The sequence below is a fragment of the Panthera pardus genome, unplaced genomic scaffold (genome assembly GCF_024362965.1).
Source record: "Panthera pardus isolate Hobbes unplaced genomic scaffold, ASM2436296v1 HiC_scaffold_1, whole genome shotgun sequence".
In the NCBI taxonomy this organism is placed as follows: Eukaryota; Metazoa; Chordata; class Mammalia; order Carnivora; family Felidae; genus Panthera; species Panthera pardus.
The window spans coordinates 2,556,495-2,576,504 of record NW_026526654.1 but is presented as its reverse complement, the minus strand read 5'-3'; the positions used below and the strand labels follow the sequence as shown (position 1 = coordinate 2,576,504).

General features: G+C 53.3%; 2 protein-coding genes and 1 long non-coding RNA gene across 3 annotated transcripts in view; 2 read left to right on the top strand and 1 right to left on the bottom strand.

Moving 5' to 3' along the window:
• The first annotated feature begins 4,118 nt into the window (after positions 1-4,118).
• On the top strand, positions 4,119-6,566 carry LOC109261576 (uncharacterized). The gene is made up of 2 exons (XR_002077448.2): positions 4,119-4,563; positions 5,883-6,566. It is a non-coding gene; the product is annotated as an uncharacterized LOC109261576 (long non-coding RNA).
• A 3,483-nt stretch (positions 6,567-10,049) lies between these two features.
• Positions 10,050-13,686, bottom strand: RNF187 (ring finger protein 187). The gene is made up of 5 exons (XM_019440088.1): positions 13,662-13,686; positions 12,443-13,224; positions 10,938-11,030; positions 10,515-10,736; positions 10,050-10,373 (listed from the first exon to the last, which is right to left on the bottom strand). Exons 1-5 carry the CDS (start codon positions 13,684-13,686, stop codon positions 10,371-10,373), a joined length of 1,125 nt encoding a protein of 374 aa, XP_019295633.1. The 3' UTR covers positions 10,050-10,370.
• Positions 13,687-18,196: 4,510 nt separating this feature from the next.
• LOC128776570 (histone H2B.3, sperm-like) overlaps positions 18,197-20,010 on the top strand; it is a 28,171-nt gene continuing 26,357 nt past the window's right edge. The window contains 2 exon segments of the mRNA XM_053901352.1: positions 18,197-18,254; positions 18,351-18,451. Coding sequence (XP_053757327.1) covers positions 18,197-18,254; positions 18,351-18,451 — 159 coding nt within the window.

The window sequence follows — 20,010 nt, the reverse complement described above, 5'->3', positions numbered from 1 at the left end:
TCTGCCTCTTCAATCCATACTGTGGTCTCCCCCATTTTATTTTGCGGCTCATTTATAGCATTTTTTAGCTCCTCATGACTATTTCTTGGTCCCTTGATCTCTGTAGCAATAGATCCTTTGTCGTCCTCTATGCTTTTTTCAAGCCCAACATTAATTTTATGACTATTAGTGTAAATTCTTGTTCAGTTATATTGCTGAAATAGGTTTTGATCAATTCATTAGCTTTGTTTTTCTCAATTGAGGATGATATTAGCCGTGGGTCTTTCATATATGGCCATATTATGTTGAGGTATGTTCCCTCTAGCCCTACTTTGTTGACTGTTTTTATCAAGAATAGATGCTGTGTTTTGTCAAATGCTTTTTCTGGATCTACTGAGAGGACTGTATGGCTTTTACTCTTTCTTTTATTAATGGCATGTTTCACATGGAATGACTTCCAAATATTGAATCACCTTTGCAGCCCAGGGATAAATCCCACTCTATAGTGATGAATACTTCTTTTAATGTACTGTTGGATTCTATCTGCTAGTATCTTGTTGAGATGGTTTGCATCCAGGTTCATCAGGGATTTTAGTGGGGTCTTTGGTTTTGGAATCAAGGTAATCCTTGCCTCATAGAATGAATTTGGAACTTTTCCTTCCATTTCTACTTGTTTGGAACTGTTTGCGAATAGTATTAACTCTTCTCTAAATGTCTGGTGTAATTCCACTAGGAAGTCATCTGGCCCTCGATTTTTGTGTCCTGGGAGATTTTTTATTACTGATTCAATTTCTTTGAGAGTTATGCATGCATTGCTTTGAGATGAATATGGATGCAAAAATTCTCCATAAGATACTAGCAAATCGAATTCAACAGCATATAAAAAGAATTATTCACCATGATCAAGTGGGATTCATTCCTGGGCTGCAGGGCTGGTTCAACATTTGCAAATCAATCAATGTGATACATCACATTAATAAAACAAAAGAAAAGAACCATATGATCCTGTCAATCGATGCAGAAAAAGCATTTGACAAAATTCAGCATCCTTTCTTAATAAAAATCCTCAAGAAAGTCGGGATAGAAGGAACATACTTAAACATCATAAAAGTCATTTATGAAAAGCCCACAGCTAATATCATCCTCCATGGGGAAAAACTGAGAGCTTTCTCCCTGAGATCAGGAACATGACAAGGATATCCACTCTCTGTTGGGAATTCTGGCATCAGCAATCAGACAACAAAAGGAAATCAAATGCATGAAAATTGGCAAAGATGAAGTCAAGGTTTCACTTTTTGCAGATGACATGATATTATACATGGAAAACCTGATAGACTCTACCAAAAGTCTGCTAGAAGTCTGCTAGGAGCCACATAATTTCACCCCAATTAAAACACTCACATACGCACACACGTGCACACACACACACACACACACACACACACTATGGCAGTCCCTTACTCCAGAGTTCAACTTGGGAACATTTACAGGATGGCCAATTGGTCATAAGTCCTTCCATCCATGTAGATGCCTCCAGGCTTCAAGTTCAGACACATCCAGGTTTTCCACATGCTGTGACTGGGTGTCTGTGTTCCCCATGTGGCACTTTTCTGCATTTTGCACTAGCAGGACCTCTCACGTTCAGCAATGTTCTGGACTGTGTCTGCTGCCCTGAGCCTTTCCAACCAACCCCTCCTCTTGGGATCCCTGCCCACCAAGTAGAGGGACTGGAGATGCTCCAATGGTCCCACCACCTCTGCCTGTCTACAGAGCATTCCTCCCCAGACTCACTAGGGCGTGAGCCTGTAAGAAGCCACCATCCTCTGGGATTCTGTGCACATATGTGGCAGGGGCTTCTGATATCCTACATCCAGACCACGTACCTTCCCAGAGATTCTGGTCTCTGTCAAAATCTCCCATGGGTACTCAACTCCATTTCTGGTAGACAAGAGTCTGTGGTCCCATGACCCTAGAGTGTAAGGTGGTTGGAGGATCCAGTGGGATCACTGATGATAAGAAATCCACAGTGCTGCCCAGAACTCAGTGAAACACTCCCCAGGGACAAGCAGGTTCAGTTGCTACATGTCGCCCACCAGGCTCTGCTGCTTTGACAGGTCATATAACATCTCTAAGCTCCAATAGCCTCTTCTGAAATGCTTGGAAGTGTCACTCCACGGTGCCACTGGAAAGCATAACTATTTGCAACTGTTCTGGGAGCAGTGAACTACAATTCACAGGGAAGGCAGTATCATTACACTGTCAGGAGGAACATAAGCAGATTGCCAAACCAGGACCAGTGGCAGCCAGGTGAAAAAACAAAACAAAACAAAACAAACAACACACAGATAAAAAATTAAGCAACTTTCACAAGGAAAAAAAAAAAGTCAGTCAAAACCAATCTGCTCAGGGCAGTCTGCTGCCTGCAGGTGAAACACACACAGGTCAGCACAAACTTTTCAGAAAGCTTGGGGTCCAGGTAACTGCCTGGAGGGTGCAGAAGGGGTAAGAGCAGCCAGGACATAAGAAGCCCAGGAGGCCAGAGGGAGGAGGCAGTGTAACAAGGCCCCAGAACTATTTGGGTTTGTTTTTTTTTTTTCAAACCTGCTTTTCTTGCAGGCTGCCAGGTTGACCTGTTGACCTAGGTTTCTTTGCTAACTCAGCTAACAGGCACCTCTAGACTTCTCCACTTTTGTCCTGGTTCAGAACGGGCCAATACGGCCCCACATGACTGGGAGATTCTGGAAGAGCTCAGACCCTGTCTGGGGGGGGGGGGGGGGGGGAGGGCGCGGGGGACCAGAAGTCAGCAGTACAGAGGAAGGCACCTGCAGTTTCTGCTTCCTGATAAAATCAGTTGTGGGGACTGAAAACCATCCTGCAGGGGCGCCTGAGTGGCCTCCTCAGTTGGACCTCCGACTTGGGCTCAGGTCATGATCTCGAGGTTGGTGGCTTCCAGCCCCGCATTGGTCTCTGTGATGACAGCTCAGAGCCTGGAGCCTGCTTCAGACTCTGTGTCTCCCTCTCTCTCTGCCCTTCCCCCACTGATTTTGTCTCTCTCTCTCTCTCTCTCTCTCTCTCTCTGTCTCAAAAATAAACATTAAAAAAGTTAGTAAAAAAAAAAAATTAAATTAAAAATTAAAAAAAAAACAAAAACCACTACCTTGGAAGCTCACACATTTTACGTCCTTACCTTTCTCTGCCTCCCCCCATCCAGGGCCGGCTGGGCCAGACTCAGGGAGGCTAGATTAAGGCTCACCTCTGGAGTCCTCTGCGCCATACTGTTTCAGGCCATGGGCACTTGGAAGATCCTAAGTAGGGTCTTAGTTGCGGAGGAGCCGAGAGTACAACACTAGGTGGGAAAAAGGGGGTGAGCGGCAGGGGAGGGGTGGGGGAAGAGGGAAGTTTTCCTCAACCCTTTTAGGAGTCCCTGGCCGCGTCTGAAAATGAAACCTACAGAGGCAGTGTCACAGGAGAAAAGCCTACGACCTCATTCAATAGAAGCTTTAAGGGAGACACGCAACCTTCCTAGGAGACAGACCGGTGTATTGAAGGCTAGGCTCAAGAAGAGTGCGCAGCCCTGGAGGAACAGGATTAAGAGCCTGGGGTTAGCTTTGCACCCAGGTGAGGAGCTCAGCAAGGCCTGCCTTGGGGTTCCCCGTATTCGGAGATAAGGCGTTAAGGGCCTGGGCCATTACCAGCCTGTGTGCCAACCTTGGCTGTAGGACTTCAGCCGCACAAAGACAAGGAAGGACAAGGACAGACGAGACGGGAAGAGACAGCAGTAGATCTTCTGGCTGTGTTCGGTGTTGTAGCAGCACGGCCTGGACGATGGTCGCGCAGCCCAGCAGCTTGTGCAGCTGGGGGTCGTAGCGGGTGGCCAGTTGCAGGCTGACTGGATGATGCGCGCCCTCTTGCCTGCGTGCACCTTGCAGCCCTGCAAGTCTTGGTTCCATGCCTCCCAGTCAGTCGCCGGCCAGAGAGCTTTATATTCCGGGAGCGCCGCCACTGGATGCTGTATTCATCAATGGACTGTGGGGACTTGCGGCCCTGGATCCTCATTGGCTGCTGTGCGACGCCATGTCCTGCGCTTTGTCCAATCAGACGAGATCTGGAAAGTCGCTTCATTTGCATACAGCCCGGGAGTGCGGTCCTAGCTGAGCTCCCGGCTGGGCTAGCGCGCTTTGAAGGCGCGTGCTTTGGAGACGCCTGCGGCTCTCCGGCCTCCCGGTCGCCCCTGCGGGCTTGTCTGGCATAGGAATGGGCCTTTTGGCTCGGGCACACTCCTCAGGCCCCCGTTCAGGCTCCGGTTTCCTCCGAAGTTGCTGACCCCGGCTGGCAGGCGGGGTGCGCGGTGACCGCGCAAGCCCGCGGCAAGAGGAGGCCTGCAGCGAGCACAGAAACAAGGAGCACTAGAGCGGCTGGGCTGGACTTCCCAGAGTGTCGCCTACATCCTGGTCGCCATGGCACCGGCCAGGCGCTGCGCCCCAGCTGTGCGCTCCCCTCCACCGGGGCAGGAGGGCCCGCTCGGTCACAGGAGGCGAAGAGGTGGCGCTTCGGAGCCTCGCAGTCAGAATAAAATTCCTCAAGGTAAGGAAAGAAAGGAGGCTGCGCGCAAGAGCGACCGGGAGAGGTTGCCTGTGCAAAAGGAGACCCCATCCTTGGTCACCGAACGAGTTCAGTGGTGGTTTTGCTGTGGGATTGAGACCGTTTACAAGATGATTGTTCTGCCCAGAAGGAGACATGAGTTTGTATCCATGGCCCACGTGTTGCGTTTTCTGTTGCTTTTTATGTAAATTTGCTCACTCGTTCGCGCAAAACCGACCTGAAGAAACAAGACTGTGGAGATGGTTGTCGTGTCCTTTGAAAGTTTCATTCTGACTGGTTGACCTACTTGACTATTTGTTGTGCTGATGATGTTTTAACTGACATTTTTTCCTTTCTAAGTGGTTTCATACTTACTTGGCTCACTAGCACATCGCTTCGCGGAGGAAGGTTTAATAAAACCTCAGAGTCCAAAAGATTATCTTCAAAAGGGGGGTGGGGGTGGGGGTGGATTTCAGTGTATTTGTCTCATTTAAATTAGGTCTTCAGGGACGCCCGGGTGGCTCAGTCCTCTTCAGCTCAGGTCACCAACTCACAGTTCATGGGTGTGAGCCCCACATCAGGCTCTGCTATTACTGCACAGCCCAATGCAAACCTCTGCACCTCCCCCACTCACACCCTCGCTCTCAAAATAAATTTTTAAAAAATATTTAATAAATCATGACTCCAGAGTAAGATTCCTGTTAGGAAATGAATGAAACACCTCAACTTTGATAAGCCATCTGACTGAGGGGACTCCCGAGCGCCTGGCAGCTACTTTACTGCTTTTTTATTTCTTTTTTTTTTTTTTTTAATTTTTTTTTTCAACGTTTTTTATTTATTTTTGGGACAGAGAGAGACAGAGCATGAACGGGGGAGGGTCAGAGAGAGAGGGAGACACAGAATCGGAAACAGGCTCTCCAGGCTCCGAGCCATCAGCCCAGAGCCCGACGCGGGGCTCGAACTCACGGACCGCGAGATCGTGACCTGGCTGAAGTCGGACGCTTAACCGACTGCGCCACCCAGGCGCCCCACTGCTTTTTTATTTCAACATATTTATTTTGAGAGCATGCTCCAGAGCGGGGGAGGGGCAGAGAGAGAAGCAGAGAGAATCCCAAGCAGGCTCAGTACTGTCCTGGAGGAGCCAGAGGCAGGGCTCCAGCTCACAAACCTCAAGATGGTGACCTGAGCTGAAATCAGGAGTCGGATGCTTAACCGACTAAGCCACTCAGGCATCCCTTTACTGCTTTCTTCTGCCCAAACAAATGTCACTTTCTGATGAGTTCCAGCTGTTACCCAGTTTGTGGTCTTTTGTGCCCTCCCAGGAACTAGCCTTCCCTGAGAAGATTCTGGGCACGCACTGTGCCAGGTCTTTGGATGCCCTGGGGACAGCGGCTCTGGAAGCCCAGGGAGACCCAGGGCAGGGGGCTTCTGGAAGCAGCTGCCGCTGGGGACCCCTGCCTGGCTTGGAGTCTTCAAGACAGGAAAGAAGGAAAAAGAAGACATTCCAAAGAGGATGGGCAGAGGAAGATCCCCAGAAATCTGCATGGTGCGTGGGGGGCCAGAGACCCGTGGAGTCTGTAGGTCTGGACCAGTATACATGCACATTAGAGTCGATGTTCTCTGTTCATTTATTGCAGCCCCCAACACCTTCCAGGATGCGCACCGCTGTCATATTCCAAAAGCTTCTCAGGATTTTCCCCCCCAAACACACACAGGCACCCACACACTTGATGAGGAGCCAGTTACAGAAATCCGAGTGACTTACGCCACCCTGGAACTGACTTCCTTCCCAGGCATGAAGTCCTGTGCTAGGTAGGGACCCCCAGTCCCTGCTGGGTCACCTTGGTGCCTTTTCTTCTGCTTTGCTGTCACTTCCTTTATCTTCATTGCCCTCCCCAAAGGCACCTACTCAGACAGGTACCATTCACCAGTTTTTGGAGTGTCCTGCAACCTTGAATTGTTCGGCGTGCACACATTTTAAGTTTCAGTAAAAAGTTCGTCCTGTTGTTTTGTGTTTTTTTTTTTAGTTTAATTTTTTTAATATCTTATATTTGAGAGACTGAGTGCAAGCAGGGGAAGGGCAGAGAGACAGAGGCAGAATCTGAAGTAGGTTCCAGGCTCCAAGCTGTCAGCACAGAGCCCAATGCTGTGCTCGAACTCCTGAGCAGTGAGACCATGACCTGAGCCATTGTTGGAATGGACTGAGCCACCCAAGTGCCCCAAATAGTGCCATCTTATACTTCTTTATTTTTGTGACTCAGCATGGTGCCCTTAGACAGTCCAAGTTCCCCTGTGTCTAGTTCCTGTGTCCCCAGGGCTGCGGCCTACTCCGTGGCCTCCATCCCCCATTTGACTTCCCACCTCCCCCTTGTGGGGCACTGGAGTCTGCCCTGCCCACCCCCTCCCCCATGACAACAGAGACTTGAATGCTGGCATGTGCATCACCCTGTGGGCCTGGGGAGGACATCTTTGCAATAGGACATTTGTAAGCAGGGTTGCTGGGTCCAGGGTCACTACACCCTAAATGCCAGGACATCTGGCAGCTTGAACTCCAGAACGCAGCAGGAGAGCAGGGGCTTGGGGTAAGGGTGCGGGGGAAGGGGGGGTTGCTGTCCACTGCCCCATCTCCATCCGGACATTGTTGACTTCCAGGCACTACTAACTTTGAGCATTTCTCCCTGGGCTTCTGAGCCTTCTGGCTCCTCTTCTGCACCAGCCTGGGCTGTGGGTCTTGAACCCCATTACTCTGGGCTCTTCCTGATCTGCAGGAGTTTCCTGCATGGTCTTAGTATGACCCACATCAGTTGTGACACGCCAGCCTGCGTTAACTCTGGCCGCGGGCCGCCTGGCTGAGCAGAACAGGCATTTTGTACAAGCCTTTGTATCTTACCTGAGGGGACAGTTCCAAGCACTGGGTGGCCCCACTGGCAGGCAAGGATTGACAGTATTCTCTTGCTGTGACCCCACCCCGCCGCAGGACCCCCACCGCCCACGGTGAGAGGGTGGGTGTCAGTGCCCAGGTCTACAGAGCTCTGCCCCTTGGGAGGAGCTGCACCTGCATCCAGGACACCATCGGCAGACCAGCCTCTCCCCGGACATCTCTGCTGGTCTTAGGCAAGCACATCCAGTCGGGGCACCCTGTGTGCACATCTCGGCAGGACCAGCTCCACCACACAACCCCCACACTGTAACGGGGACCCAGGTCATGCCCAACCTCTCACCACTACAAACAAGGTTCCGTGACTGTCCGAGGTGCACCAGGGCCAGAAGATGCTGTCATCCAAGGCACGCTGGAGTGCGGTGACACAGGGTACAGGGTAGCACCCGGCCCGGGGTGTAGTTGGCTGGGAGGCAATCTCTGAACCTAACCCCCAGGGCACCCTGCTAGGAATGTCTGTGTGCCCAGGGGCCCTGGGCCACTCCAGGTGGCCTGACCACGTGACACAGGGCAGGGTCTCTGGTCTGCGGCTGGACTTCATGGCACCTGTGTTGGGCACTTTTACTGGACTCTGCTGCTCCCCACTTCTCCCTTCAGCTGACCTTTACCTGTCTCCTCACCCTGTGATAAACGGTCACTGTGAGCACCACAGCCTTCAATGAGCTCTGGGAGCTTTTCTGGCAAATCGCCAAGTCTGGGGGGCTGGGGGCGGGTCCCGGGCATGGGCCCCCCCCCCCCCCCCCACTGACCTCCCAGCCAGCCTGCCTCTCCTGTTTATGGAGCTTACTCTCTCAGGCGGCTGTTCAAAGCAGCGGTGCTGGCTCACACCCCCTCAGGGTGTCCTGACCCACATCATCCGGGTTCCTTGTTTCCAGCCCTAACAGAGAACTGGGGCGCCACCTCCCCGGCCCTTCCCAGAGCCTGTCTGACCAATGGTGTGGGCACCTCCTGCCATGCTGCTGTCCTGCACCTGGTCAATCAGCCCCTCCACTGGTCAATCCAGCACTCCGCAGAGTGCAAAGGGCCCCCCAGTGTGTCTCTCTGCCTGCCAGACTCAACATCCCTGAAACTGGAAACAAGCAGGTCCGCCTGGGATAGATAAGGGGGATCGGAGGGAAAGGCATTTGGGCCCTGTACAAAGGAACCAGTCCTCAAAGTGCCCCGGTCTTCTAGCAGACAAACCTCCACTTCGGGGCCTCCGTGCAGAGCGCTGCCTGCTCTCCTCGGGCTCCTGCCCCTGCACGGACCTGGATCACACGGAGGGGCACACACGAGGACCGCTGAGAGCCCACACGAGACCTTGCTTTGCTTGTCCTCACACGCAGGAGCTTGTGAAGATATTGTACAGTTTCTGTAAGATGTCATTTGAGCGCAGACTCGAAGGCAGGGGACTGGCTGGCCGCACAAATCTGGAGGAGCAACACTATTTCACAGGGGAATAGGGGCGCGAGGGTGGGGGGTGCCAGCAGGGAGCAGGCAGTTGGGGTGAGTCACGAGGCCCTGGAGGCCAGCGGGGCACTTCGAGAAACTACCAAGTGGGCAGTGGGCCTGGCTGCAACTGCAGGCCATCCACACTAGAATGTTCCTGGCTTGCTGGACACAGGCTCCCTACAGTGCCCTCCCTATGTCCACCCCACATCTAGAGCGGGACACTTCTAGCACCGTCCCTGGGTCTGAGGAGTCAGGATTATTGTTACTTGGCCATGGTCTCACGGTTTGTCCAGCACATCTCCACAGAGAAGGAAGGCAGGCAGCTGGCCAGGGTCACTCAGCGGAGGCAGAGAGCCCATCAGAGAGAAGTCCCATCTGCGGGAGCCCTCTTCCTGCAGCAGTGTGGATACAGCACGTCCCTGGAGACCCTCTGGGCGGGGGAGGAGGCAGATGGGAGGAGGGATGCCAGGCAAACCGGCTGGAGCAAGCCCTCTCTACTGGGCTCCATGAACACCAGCCACACCCAAACTCTCAGAAACAGAGGGGCAATAGTGCTGAGGCCTCATCTGGGAATGTGTGACTGCACCTACAGGCCTTAAGTCTGCACCATCTGGGAAGACTCCCAGCCTCAGCCATCCTTAATGGCCCCGTGTCAACATTCTAGGACCCCACATCCCCATCTCTGTGCTGCGTCACTACTGCCTGCCCTAATGTACATGATGATGCTACCACTAAGTCACAACTCTGCCACATTCGTCTGTTGGAGAAAACCTGAAGCAAAGGGAGCCAGAGGCAGAGCGAGAGGGAACATGGCATCCACGTGCAGGCCTGGGGGTGACCTGTACCCACACTGGTCCTCTGCCCCAGGACACATGCTGTAGGGAGCTCTAGCCACAAACAGTTGACCTGCCTGCCCGAACCTCCCCTCCAGGTGCCGTGAGCCTTCTCTTCCCTGCACCCTAACTGGATGCCCCACACATGTGCAGGGGTCTGGTCTGCATGTCCAACAGAGCGGCCCCATCGTGGGTGGAATTTAAATGGGGTGAGTGCCAGGCCTGCACAATCTGGGCTGCCTGGCAACCGCTGTGGGCCACGGAGACCCCAGGCAAATGAGACTCAGTGACAGCAACAAGAACTTTATGAAGAGTCGTGATACATTGGGGTCAACAGTACCCACCAGTAGCTACAGGTCTCTACGGTAAAACGGTTACAGCCTGGGGACCACGAATACCCACAGGGAAAGGGAACAGGGACACTGTTAGGGGCAGTCTTGGCCCACCCAAGGTGGCCACCCGTGGTATGCATCCTGTGTGTGCACCTCGGTGCAGACCCTCATGGGTGAAGGTCATTGCGGGTCCAGGAGGAGGTGATGGAGGAGCTGCTGGGCGACAGGCCAGGGTGGATGGAGTGTTACCGTCTGGAGCCAGCAGAGGGCAGGACATCACTGCAGGAGGGTGTGGAGGGAGAGGAAGCTGCTGTGAAAACACCCAGGCCAGAGGCGCCCCAGCCACCTGCTGATGCCTGCCCCCAACCCCACAGGGCCTTGGCACCCTCCTCTGGGGCCCGGACACAATGGGGGGCCCACCTGAAGCAGCATGCTGAGCCCCAGGTTGCGGTGCCTCCTCTCCAGCTCCGAGACAGCCTGCAGCAGTGACCCAAAGCGCTCGGCCGGGTCTGTGTCCTCGTCCTCTGCGGACCCCTCCTCTTTATCCGCCTCCTGCAGGAAACGCTCCTCCTCCTCGGCAAAGAAGGCCCGAAGCTTCTTGTAGTCGGTCAGGGCCTTCTTCCTGCGGTCCATCACGTGTCCCTGCAGGGCAGGCAGGTGGACGGCAGGGAGGGACACCTGTGTCCCAGGGCTAACCCTGGGGCCTCCCGCCTCACCTCTGCCCACCTGGGGAGAAGGGCTGGCTGCACAGCCAGCATCAGTCCGCTGCATCCCTGCCAAATAGGGTCAGGGCTCACACCCACACCCTCTCCCTGGGCAGACCCCAGGCTGGAGGACACTTGCCTTCCAAACGGCAGCAGCAGACTCAGCCTGACCATGCAGGTCCCGGGCGTCATTCAGGTCTTTCCGCATGATCTCCACAGAACCCTTGTTCTCCTGGAAAGACACATGGTTACTGATGGGTGCAGTCAGAGGTCCAGGGTCCCCTTCACCTGGTCCGGGGGCAGACTCAGCAAAAACGGACTGCAGGGACCAGAGGGGGTCTCAACAACCTCTCTAAGCTCTCCCCAGAAAGAACTCCGATAGGAAAGGGTCTGCCAAGAATATAACCAGGTAACCAGACATAAGGCCACCCCTTGGGGGGTGCAGGGGGCCCAGTGTTACCGTCACCGATGGGAGGGATGGAGCACGGCTTTTCAAGAGTGCGCTGACCTAGACCTAGGGTTCCCCAGCAGAAGCAGAGCCCAGCTCCTGTCCACCTGCTAGCGGCAGTGCAGCCCCTAGCCACCACCCACCAGTGCCACCGCCCGGGGCTCACACGAACCCCAGGACCCACCCCTGATAATTTGCTGCCATGCTCTCTCCTCCCTCCTCTCAGGTGGGCACGGACCACCCTGTCTCAGCACCAAGAAAGGATCCATCTTTACTCTCGGAAATAGCACTGCCCCCAGCTCTTCAGGGGGAGGGGAGGTGGTCCCCTGGGCCCACCTGCACCCAGACTCTCCAATGGCAGGTTTCTCTCCAGGGTCAGGTGCCCCACGCAATGGTCCACGGCACAGCCAAGGTTTCAGAACCAAGTGGGTGGGGGTCATGGAGCGCCAGTATGAAAATGGTCCAGGTAAAGGCAGGGGGCGGGCCGCACTGGACCACAGCAGGTGACAGCCCAGGCCGACTGCCTGGTCCACTAGACAGAACCTGGGGGGGAGCAGGGGACACTGCCACAGGGTGACGTCACGCCTGGAGGAGGGGAATGAGGTAGGTGAAATACGGGGGTGGGGTCAGCAGATGGACACTGTCTTCAGTACGGTGCAGGGAGGGGCGGAACTGTCTGAATCCTAGCTCGGAGAGGAGTGTCGGAGGTGGGGAAAAAAGAATACGGTCCAGGGATGGGGCGGGCACAGCCGCCTTACAGGGCTGGGGGATAAGGGGAGAAGGCACCGCCCAGGAGAGAAAGAAGGGGGAGAGGGCACCGTCCGGCAAATGAGGGGTAACCGAGCACACTTCAGAATAAGGAATCCGGATTGGAAACGGGACAGGGTACCGTCAGAGGGTTGGGGACCGGGGATGACTGGAGGACTGGGCCCCGCTCGGAGGATGGAGACTGCACTGTCCAAGGCCAGAAAGCACGGATGGGGAACAGGACACCAAGCAAGGGGCGGGGGGGGGGGGGGGGCATCCGACACCGGCCGAGGTGTGGGGGCGGGGAGCCGGGGTTCAGGCTGGGAAACAGAACACCTGCTGAGGGTGTAGGACAGACGGCTGGGGAGGGGAAGTCAGAGCAGCCCGGGGAGGGGGAGTGGGGACGCAGGCCGGGAACGGTACGCGCACAGGTCGCCGCCCGCGCGCACCTTGCCGCGCAGCGCCTTCCTCCAGCGCGGCTCCCACTCTGGCGGCTCGGGCCCCGCGGCCATGCGGCAGGCGGCGCACAGCGGGCCCCCGTCGGCGCGGCACAGCAGCTGCAGCGCCGCTTCGGAGGCCGGGCCGTCTCGCGCGGGCGCAGCGGCCGCCTCCTCGAGCGCCAGCAGCCGGCGGCTGAGCGGCGGGCGGCCGGGCTCCACGGCGCGCTGCCAGCAGTCGTCGGCGCACTCGGGGCACGGGAAGGGCCCGTCCTCCTCGGCCCAGAAGCGCACCACGCACGCCCGGCAGAAGCGGTGGCCGCAGTCGGCGCGCACCGGCTCTCGCGGCGCGCGCTGGCACAGGGCGCAGGCGGCCTCGGCGGGCAGCGCCAGGGCGGCGGCGGCGGAGGCCCTCGGGAAGGGCGCGGGCGGAGGGACGGTGACCAGGAAGTGCGGGCGAGGCCGGCCCGAGACGCGGCGGAGACCGGGGACGGGGATGGAGAACACGGCCGGAGAGCCTAGGACGTGGACCAGGATGGCGACTGGGACGCGCGGGGCGGGGACAGCGGGGCGCCCCACGCAGGGTCCTGGCAGCGGTGCCCTCCACGCAGGGTCCTGGCAGAGGTGTGCTTCACTCCTTGGGATCCTGGCAGCCGTGCTCCCGTTACAAAGTCCTGGCAGGGGTGCGCGCTCCTCCTCCTTCGGAGTCCCGGCAGCAACGCTCTCCCCGGGAAGGTCCAGGCAGCGGTGCGCGCGGCCCCTCCCGGGTCCTGGCAGCGATGTACTCCACCCCTCTCAGGTCCTGGCAGCGGTGCGCCTCACTCTCCCGTCCGTCGGCCGGCCCACGTCCTCGCACCCTGAAGTCTTACAAGGATGGTCATTTCCCCTTAAATTGCTCGTAAACAAGAGGGAGAGGTGTCATATTAGTATATGAAAACTAATTTCTAAATTTTTTTTGTAAGCTGCCAGGACCTGGGCGGCGAGCACCCCGCCCCAGCGCTGTTGGGGCGGGGCTGGAAAACGGCCTCGGTGGGGCCCTCTCCTCCTGCAACGGCTGGGCACGCGCGGTCCTGCGTGGGCCTTTTCCTCGTGCAACTGCCACGCGCCGACCCTGCCGCATGCAACCGCCCTGCACGCGCCTTGTCGGGTGGGTCCTTTCCCTGTGCAGCCGCTGGGCATGCACCGTCCCGCTTGGGCCCTTTCCTCGTGCAACCGCCACGCGCTGACCTACCCTCAAGCAACCGCTCTACACGCATCGCCCCGCGTGTGCCCTTTCCTCGTGCAACCGCCACGCGCGGACCTACCGCCATGCAATCCCTCTGCACGCCCGGCCCCGCGTGGGCCCTTTCCCCGTGAAAGATCTGGGCACACGCCGCCCCGTGTGGGCCCTTTCCCTGTGCAGCAGTGCAGCCGCTGGGCATGCACCGCTCCATGTGAACCCTCCCGCAGAGCCTGTGGTCCATTCTCCTGGGCATCCCGTGGCCTGGAGGAATCCAGAGCCAGGAGTTTTCACAGATTCAGACCAAAGAGATCCCAGATGACCCAGAGCTACAGGCCCCAGGACATTTGTTAGAATTTCTTTAGGACTGGGGGGGGGGGGGGGGGGGGTCGGGAATTGAGAGGAGGAGCAATCTGTTTTGTTGTATTAAAAACAACCAAGCGTGCAGTTTAAAAAAAAAAAAAAAGTTACTGTAATTTACCACTACATAATTTTTGTTCTTTTAATTTATCTAAATTTTAGTTAATATACAGTGCAATTTTGGTTTCAGGAGTAGAATTTAGTGATTCACCACTTACATACAACATCCACTGCTTACCCCAAGTGCCCTCCTTAATACCCATCATCCATTTAACCCATCTCCCACCCACCTCCCTCCACCAACCCTCAGTTTGTTCTCTGTATTTAAGAATCTCTTGTGGGTTATTTTTCAACAAACCCCTTTCCCATATGTTCATCTGTTGTTTTTTTTCTTAAATTCCACATATGAGTGAAATAATGACATTTGTTTTTCTCTGTCGTGTTCCATTCAGCATAATATATTCTACCTCCATTCATGTTGTTGCTAATGGCTAGGTTTCATTCTTTTTTGTGGCTGAGTAATATCCCATTGTATGCATAAGTATGTATGTGTCTGTTTATGTATACAACATACCACACTTTCTTCAACCATTCATCTCTGGTTGGACACTTGAGCTATTTCCATAATTTTACTATTGCTGACAATGCTGCTTTAAACATGGGGGAGCATGTACCCTTTGAATCTGTACTTTGTATTCTTTGGATAAATTCCTAGTGTAATTGCTGGGTCGAAGGGTAGTTCTATTTTTAAACTCTTTGAGGAACCTCCATACTGTTCTCCAGAGTGGCTGCACCAGTTTGCATTCCCACCAACAATGCAAGAGGGTTCCCCTTTCTCCAAATCCTCACCAACACCTGTTGTTTCTTGTATTGTTAATTTTAACATTACTTTTAAATGTTAAAAAATTAGTCTGTTATTCCATATGAGTGCAAAGTCTTCCGAATTACATTGGTTTCCATTTTTGTATGTTTGTAAAAACATGTCACAGACTTGAGAATACGGTAAATGGGCAGTGGGAAGTAAATGCCTGTTAGTTCTGTGGAGTAATCATCAAAAGAGGACTTCAAGCCTAGCATACCTGATTTGTTGGGTAAATTAAGAACTTAATGGAGAGAAAAGAGAGGGAAGGAAGGAAGGAAGGAAGGAAGGAAGGAAGGAAGGAAGGAAGGAAGGAAGAGAAAAAAGAACGGAAGGAAGAGAGAGACAAAGAAAGAAATTGAGCAAACTCCACGATGAAGTGGAACAATAATCAAGAACAATAAAGGTAAGTAGCCAAGCCAGGAAGTTTTCAGCCACAAATAATACAGGGTTCATAAAATTTAGTACAGAAAAATACAGTGGAGAAATACTGCCCTACCCCCCTGGGATTTGTCAGTTCACACAGTCAGCATTGCTGAGTAGATGTGGGGGTGGGGGGGAATACACCACTCTGACCAGTTATTAAGAAATAGGAACAGGTACACCTGGAAGGCTAGGTCGGTTAAACGTCTGACTCTTGATTTCAACTCAGGTCATGATCTCACAGGTCATGAGTTCCAGCCCCTGAGTCAGGCTCTGCACTGACAGCATTGACCTGCTTGGGATTCTCTCTCTCCTTTTCTCTCTGCTCAAGCTCTCTCTCAAAATTAAATAAATAAATAAATAAATAAATAAATAAATAAATAAATAAAATTTTTTTAAAAAAGGAAATGGAACATAAGACTTTTTTCACTACTAAGTTAGCAGACCCCCCCAAAACCCTGATTTTGCAAATATTGCTTCTGTGAGACAGTGTAGTAATATGTAGTAAGCACCTTCAAATTTTTCTTAACATTGGAATTCCTTTTTTAAAAAATACGTTCTATTAAAATAGCCCAAAATGGAAATAAAGCCTTTCCTGATTTGGTTTGCTTTGGAGAAATGTTTATCCATCCCTACTTGAGGAAAAAAACAAAAACCTCCAAGTTCCAATAACAGAATGAGCGAATCATAGTAGCTATCCATTTGAAAATGTGTGCATGAGAGACTTGGGGTAATGAGAAATCACAAACATTGTTTCATAACCCCCTAGATCTGCTCCAAATTCCAATGCAGGCTTTTCCCCAACATCAAGTAATTCTCTGTGACATCAGCTGGGTGCTGTACAATTTTAACTCAGTTCTACCCACGGACAGGGGCAGGCCCCACAGGTGAAGGGCTCAGTCCTACAAGACTGCTCCCAAATCCAGATGCCAGTTCCAAGTGCAGGTGTCACTGGTGCTTCCGAAGGAATGGCTATAGATCAGAGGTTCCAATCACACTGTCCCATCGTCCCTCTCCTGTAAGTGCTGTGCCCCATAGACATTAATAAACTTTTTCTTTCCTTACTCTGTTTTTCTCTTGTCAGTCTAATTCTGGGGGCCCCAGCCAATGAACCAAAGAAGGGTAAAGGAAAAAGGTTTTTCCTCCCCTACACTTTTCATTACAGGAAATAGTTACTCCACGTCTGCCTTGTGTATTTGATCTGTTTTATAGCATTTGGGGTCACCCTACGTTAAGTTCTGTTCTCATAAACCAGGCTGTCCAGAGGGACGGTAACCATGTGGTCAGCTATACACCTGGGGAAATGATTGAAGACACCAGGTGTTTAAGAAGAGATGATTGGGGGGGAAGGAGTCCTGGGGGGCCTCAGGGGGTTGAGCACCCCACTCTTGATTTCCACTCAGGTCATAATCCCAGAGTCATGAAACTAAGCCCTGCATCAGGCATAGGGTCTGCTTAGGATTCTCTCTCTCTCTCTCTCTCTCTCTGCCCCTCCCCACCCTCTCTGTCTAAAAGCAAGTATTTTAAAAAATGTTTTAAAAATAGGGGCATCTGGGTGGCTCAGTTAAGGGTCCAACTTCAGCTCAGGTCATGATCTTACTGCTCATGAGTTCGAGCCCCATGTCAGGCTCTGTGCTGAGAGCTCAGAGCCTGGAGTCTGCTTCAGAGTCTATGTCTCCCTCTCTCTCTGCCCCTCCCCTGCTCACACTCTTGTCTCTTTCTCTCAAAAATAAATAAACATTAAAATTGAAAAAAAAAAAAAAAAGCAGACTCGGGCCTGCGCCTGGCTGGATCAGTCGTTAGAGTGTGCAACTCTTGATCTCAGGGTCGTGAATTCAAGACACACGTTCACTATAGAGTTTGCTTTTTTTTTTTTTTTTTTTTAAGTGACATGAGTGTTTTGGGTTTTTTTTTTTTTTTTAATTAATTTTTTTTAACGTTTATTTATTTTTGAGACAGAGAAAGACAGAGCATGAACGGGGGAGGGTCAGAGAGAGGGAGACACATAATCCGAAACAGGCTCCAGGCTCTGAGCTGTCAGCACAGAGCCCGATGCGGGGCTCAAACCCACAGACCGCAAGATCATGACCTGAGCCGAAGTTGGCGACCTAACCGACTGAGCCACCCAGGCGCCCCTAGAGTTTGCTTTAAAAGAAAGTCTGGAGCGCCTGGGTGACTCAGTCAGTTGAAGATTGAACTTCTTTGGCTCAGATCACTTGGTCAGTGGGTTCGAGTCCTGCGTTGGGCTCTGTGCTGACAGTTAAGAGCCTGGAGCCTGCTAAGGATTCTGTGTCTCACTCTCTCTCTGCTCCTCCCCTGCTCATGCTCTCGCTCCCTTTCTCTCAAAATAAAATAAGGAGCGCCTGGGTGGCTCTGTCGGGTGAGCATCTGACTTCAGCTCAGGTCATGATCTCAAGGTTAGTGAGTTCGAGCCCCACGTGGGGCTCTGTGCTGACAGCTCGGAGCCGGAAGCCTACTTCGGATTCTGTGTCTTCCTCTCTCTGTCCCTCCCTCGCTCGCACTCTCTCTCTCTCTCTCTCTCAAAAATAAACATTAAAAAAAATTTAATAAGATAAATAAAATGAAAATTTAAAAAATCCTGACTGTGCAAATGTCACATTTGGCAGGCGCAAAAGCAATAGGAGGTGGTTAACTGTCATTGCCCCTCATGCTACAGCTGGCGGGGTGGGCCTGGTGGGAGCAGGGAACAGTACCTCCCAGCTGTTAGGAAAAGGAGGAAAACCACCAACTTCTCCCAGAAGCAGAGTAGAAGTTTCCAAATGCCCGCAGAGCCCCTCAGACCGCGCATGCGCCCTCCCCGGAACTACTGCCCCAAAGTAACCCACGGCCTCATTAGACTATATTTGCATAGTGGTTTCCCGGTGTTGGCTGGGAAAGATCCAAAATGGCGCACCGGAAAGAGGCCCTGCGGGGACTGGGAGGACGGAGGCGGGACCAGAGGAGCCGGAGAATGTGGAAATACTAAGGCGAAGGCGGGACCTTTCGGGGCGCGCTCTTCCCTGAGTTCCCGCTCCACCCTTCTCTGCGTTCACTGCCAGGAAACGCGTGCGTCCATAAGAGTCTGGGTCTGAACTCCGAGGGCGAGGACAGGGCGTCCAGCTGGCGTGTTGTCGGGGCCGGGCGGATCCGCAAGGACGGCGTGAGGGAGGGGCCTCGCCGCCCCCTTGATCCCTGTGCAGCTGGGACGCTGACCACCCCCCTTCCCCCCACCCCCCACCCCCCCCATCTTGCATCTCCTGTGCTTTCTGAGGTGGGAAACAGAGGCAAAAGGAAAAACAAAAAACAAAAAAAACTAAATCTCCTTACAACTTTCAGCCCACTGAGGAGTCCCTGACTAGGGCGAGTGTAACATTCCTCAAGGAAGACCTAGTCCTCTTCATGCTTTGTTGGGGGGACAAGTGGTTATCTGACCGGATCGCAGTCATGCCTGACCGGAGTCTCCATCAGTTTGTAACTGCCTCAATCATTTACAAGGAAAAAAGCAATCTAATCACTAGCCAAACTTCCAGAAACCTATAGATTCAGTTTTCCGGGTCCCTGATGTCTTCCTCTCGCTGTAGGGGAGAAAATCTGATAGGCTCAGTCACTCCTCACAACCCCCCGTGCTGCCTCTGCCCACTGGTGCTGTCGCCGCCCTCTAATAAAACCACATTTTGGCACTGATGACGTCTCAAGAGTTCTTTCTTGGCGGTTGGCTCTGAACCTCAGCAATTTCTACATTACTTCCCAAAGCCCTGTGCACAGAGACCCCACCATTTTCAAATCCTCTTGCTCTGCTCTCATCACTTGTGTTTTCTACATTTTGCCTGAGGCGTGGGAGGGAGGATCTTTGACCAAATCTTTGGTCTGGGGAGGATGGAGGGAGGCAGGGCGAAAGAAATGACCCAACACTGGTTTGCCAAACTAGATGGTGTCTCAGTACAGGGAAGACGGTTCCCCCATCTCCTGAGGAAAGACACATCGACTAGGGTGGACAGGGGTCCCTCTTGGGGAGGCTCACCAGACCAAGAGGTCCATGGATGGAGGATGCTCCCCTGACCCAGGAACCGTAGTTGGGGCTTCCAGAGAGATGTCTCTGGGCCCCAGGCTATCCAGATGACTCTTTGGGTTCAGCGGGGACACCTGTAGCCCCAAAGGATTGTTACTGTCTTTGTCTTTCCTCTAGGTGGACAGGAGATCACAACTCTTTGCCTACTGGAAGGCATGAAACAATGGATCTAAACCCACAAATTAACATGGCTAAGGTACACTACAGGCTGCCAGAAAAATCCTTTCTAGAAAGGCTCAGGGATGCTCTAACTACCCGTACCCATTTGGGCCCCGAATCCGAGGATGGCCAACTGATTCCTCGCCCGGTCAACCCCTGACACCAGAAGACAACTTGAGAGGCTCCCCTGCCCAAATGCAGGTGGCCTCTTCCATGTTTTATCAGTGGGATTTAGAGGAGGAAGACCAGGATAGAGAAAGAGAAGGGGAAAGGAAGGGCAGGACACCAGCACACTGCCGGCTGCCCTGTGACCTGGCCACTTTAGCCTCCGTGGTCTCGGTCCCCTGGAACAATGGCCGCTACTGGAAACTGCTACACTTTAGGGAAACCCAGACACTGGGGACACACATGTGTCCCCAGAGGGAGAAGCTATCCACTCCCTACCCCCTTTGCAAAGCAATGGGACACTGGAGGAGGGACTTCCCCCCAGG

What these genes read in the sequence shown, in the direction of transcription:
- RNF187 (XM_019440088.1), bottom strand. Translation starts at nt 13,686, where the DNA reads ATGCGTGTAGAGCGGTTGCTTGAGG. An exon ending in GGAAGGCGCTGCGCGGCAAG is followed by an intron (nt 11,031 to 12,442) that starts GTGCGCGCGGGC and finishes GTGTCTTTCCAG; the next exon opens with GAGAACAAGGGTTCTGTGGA. An exon ending in CTGCTGCTGCCGTTTGGAAG is followed by an intron (nt 10,737 to 10,937) that starts GCAAGTGTCCTC and finishes CCTGCCCTGCAG; the next exon opens with GGACACGTGATGGACCGCAG.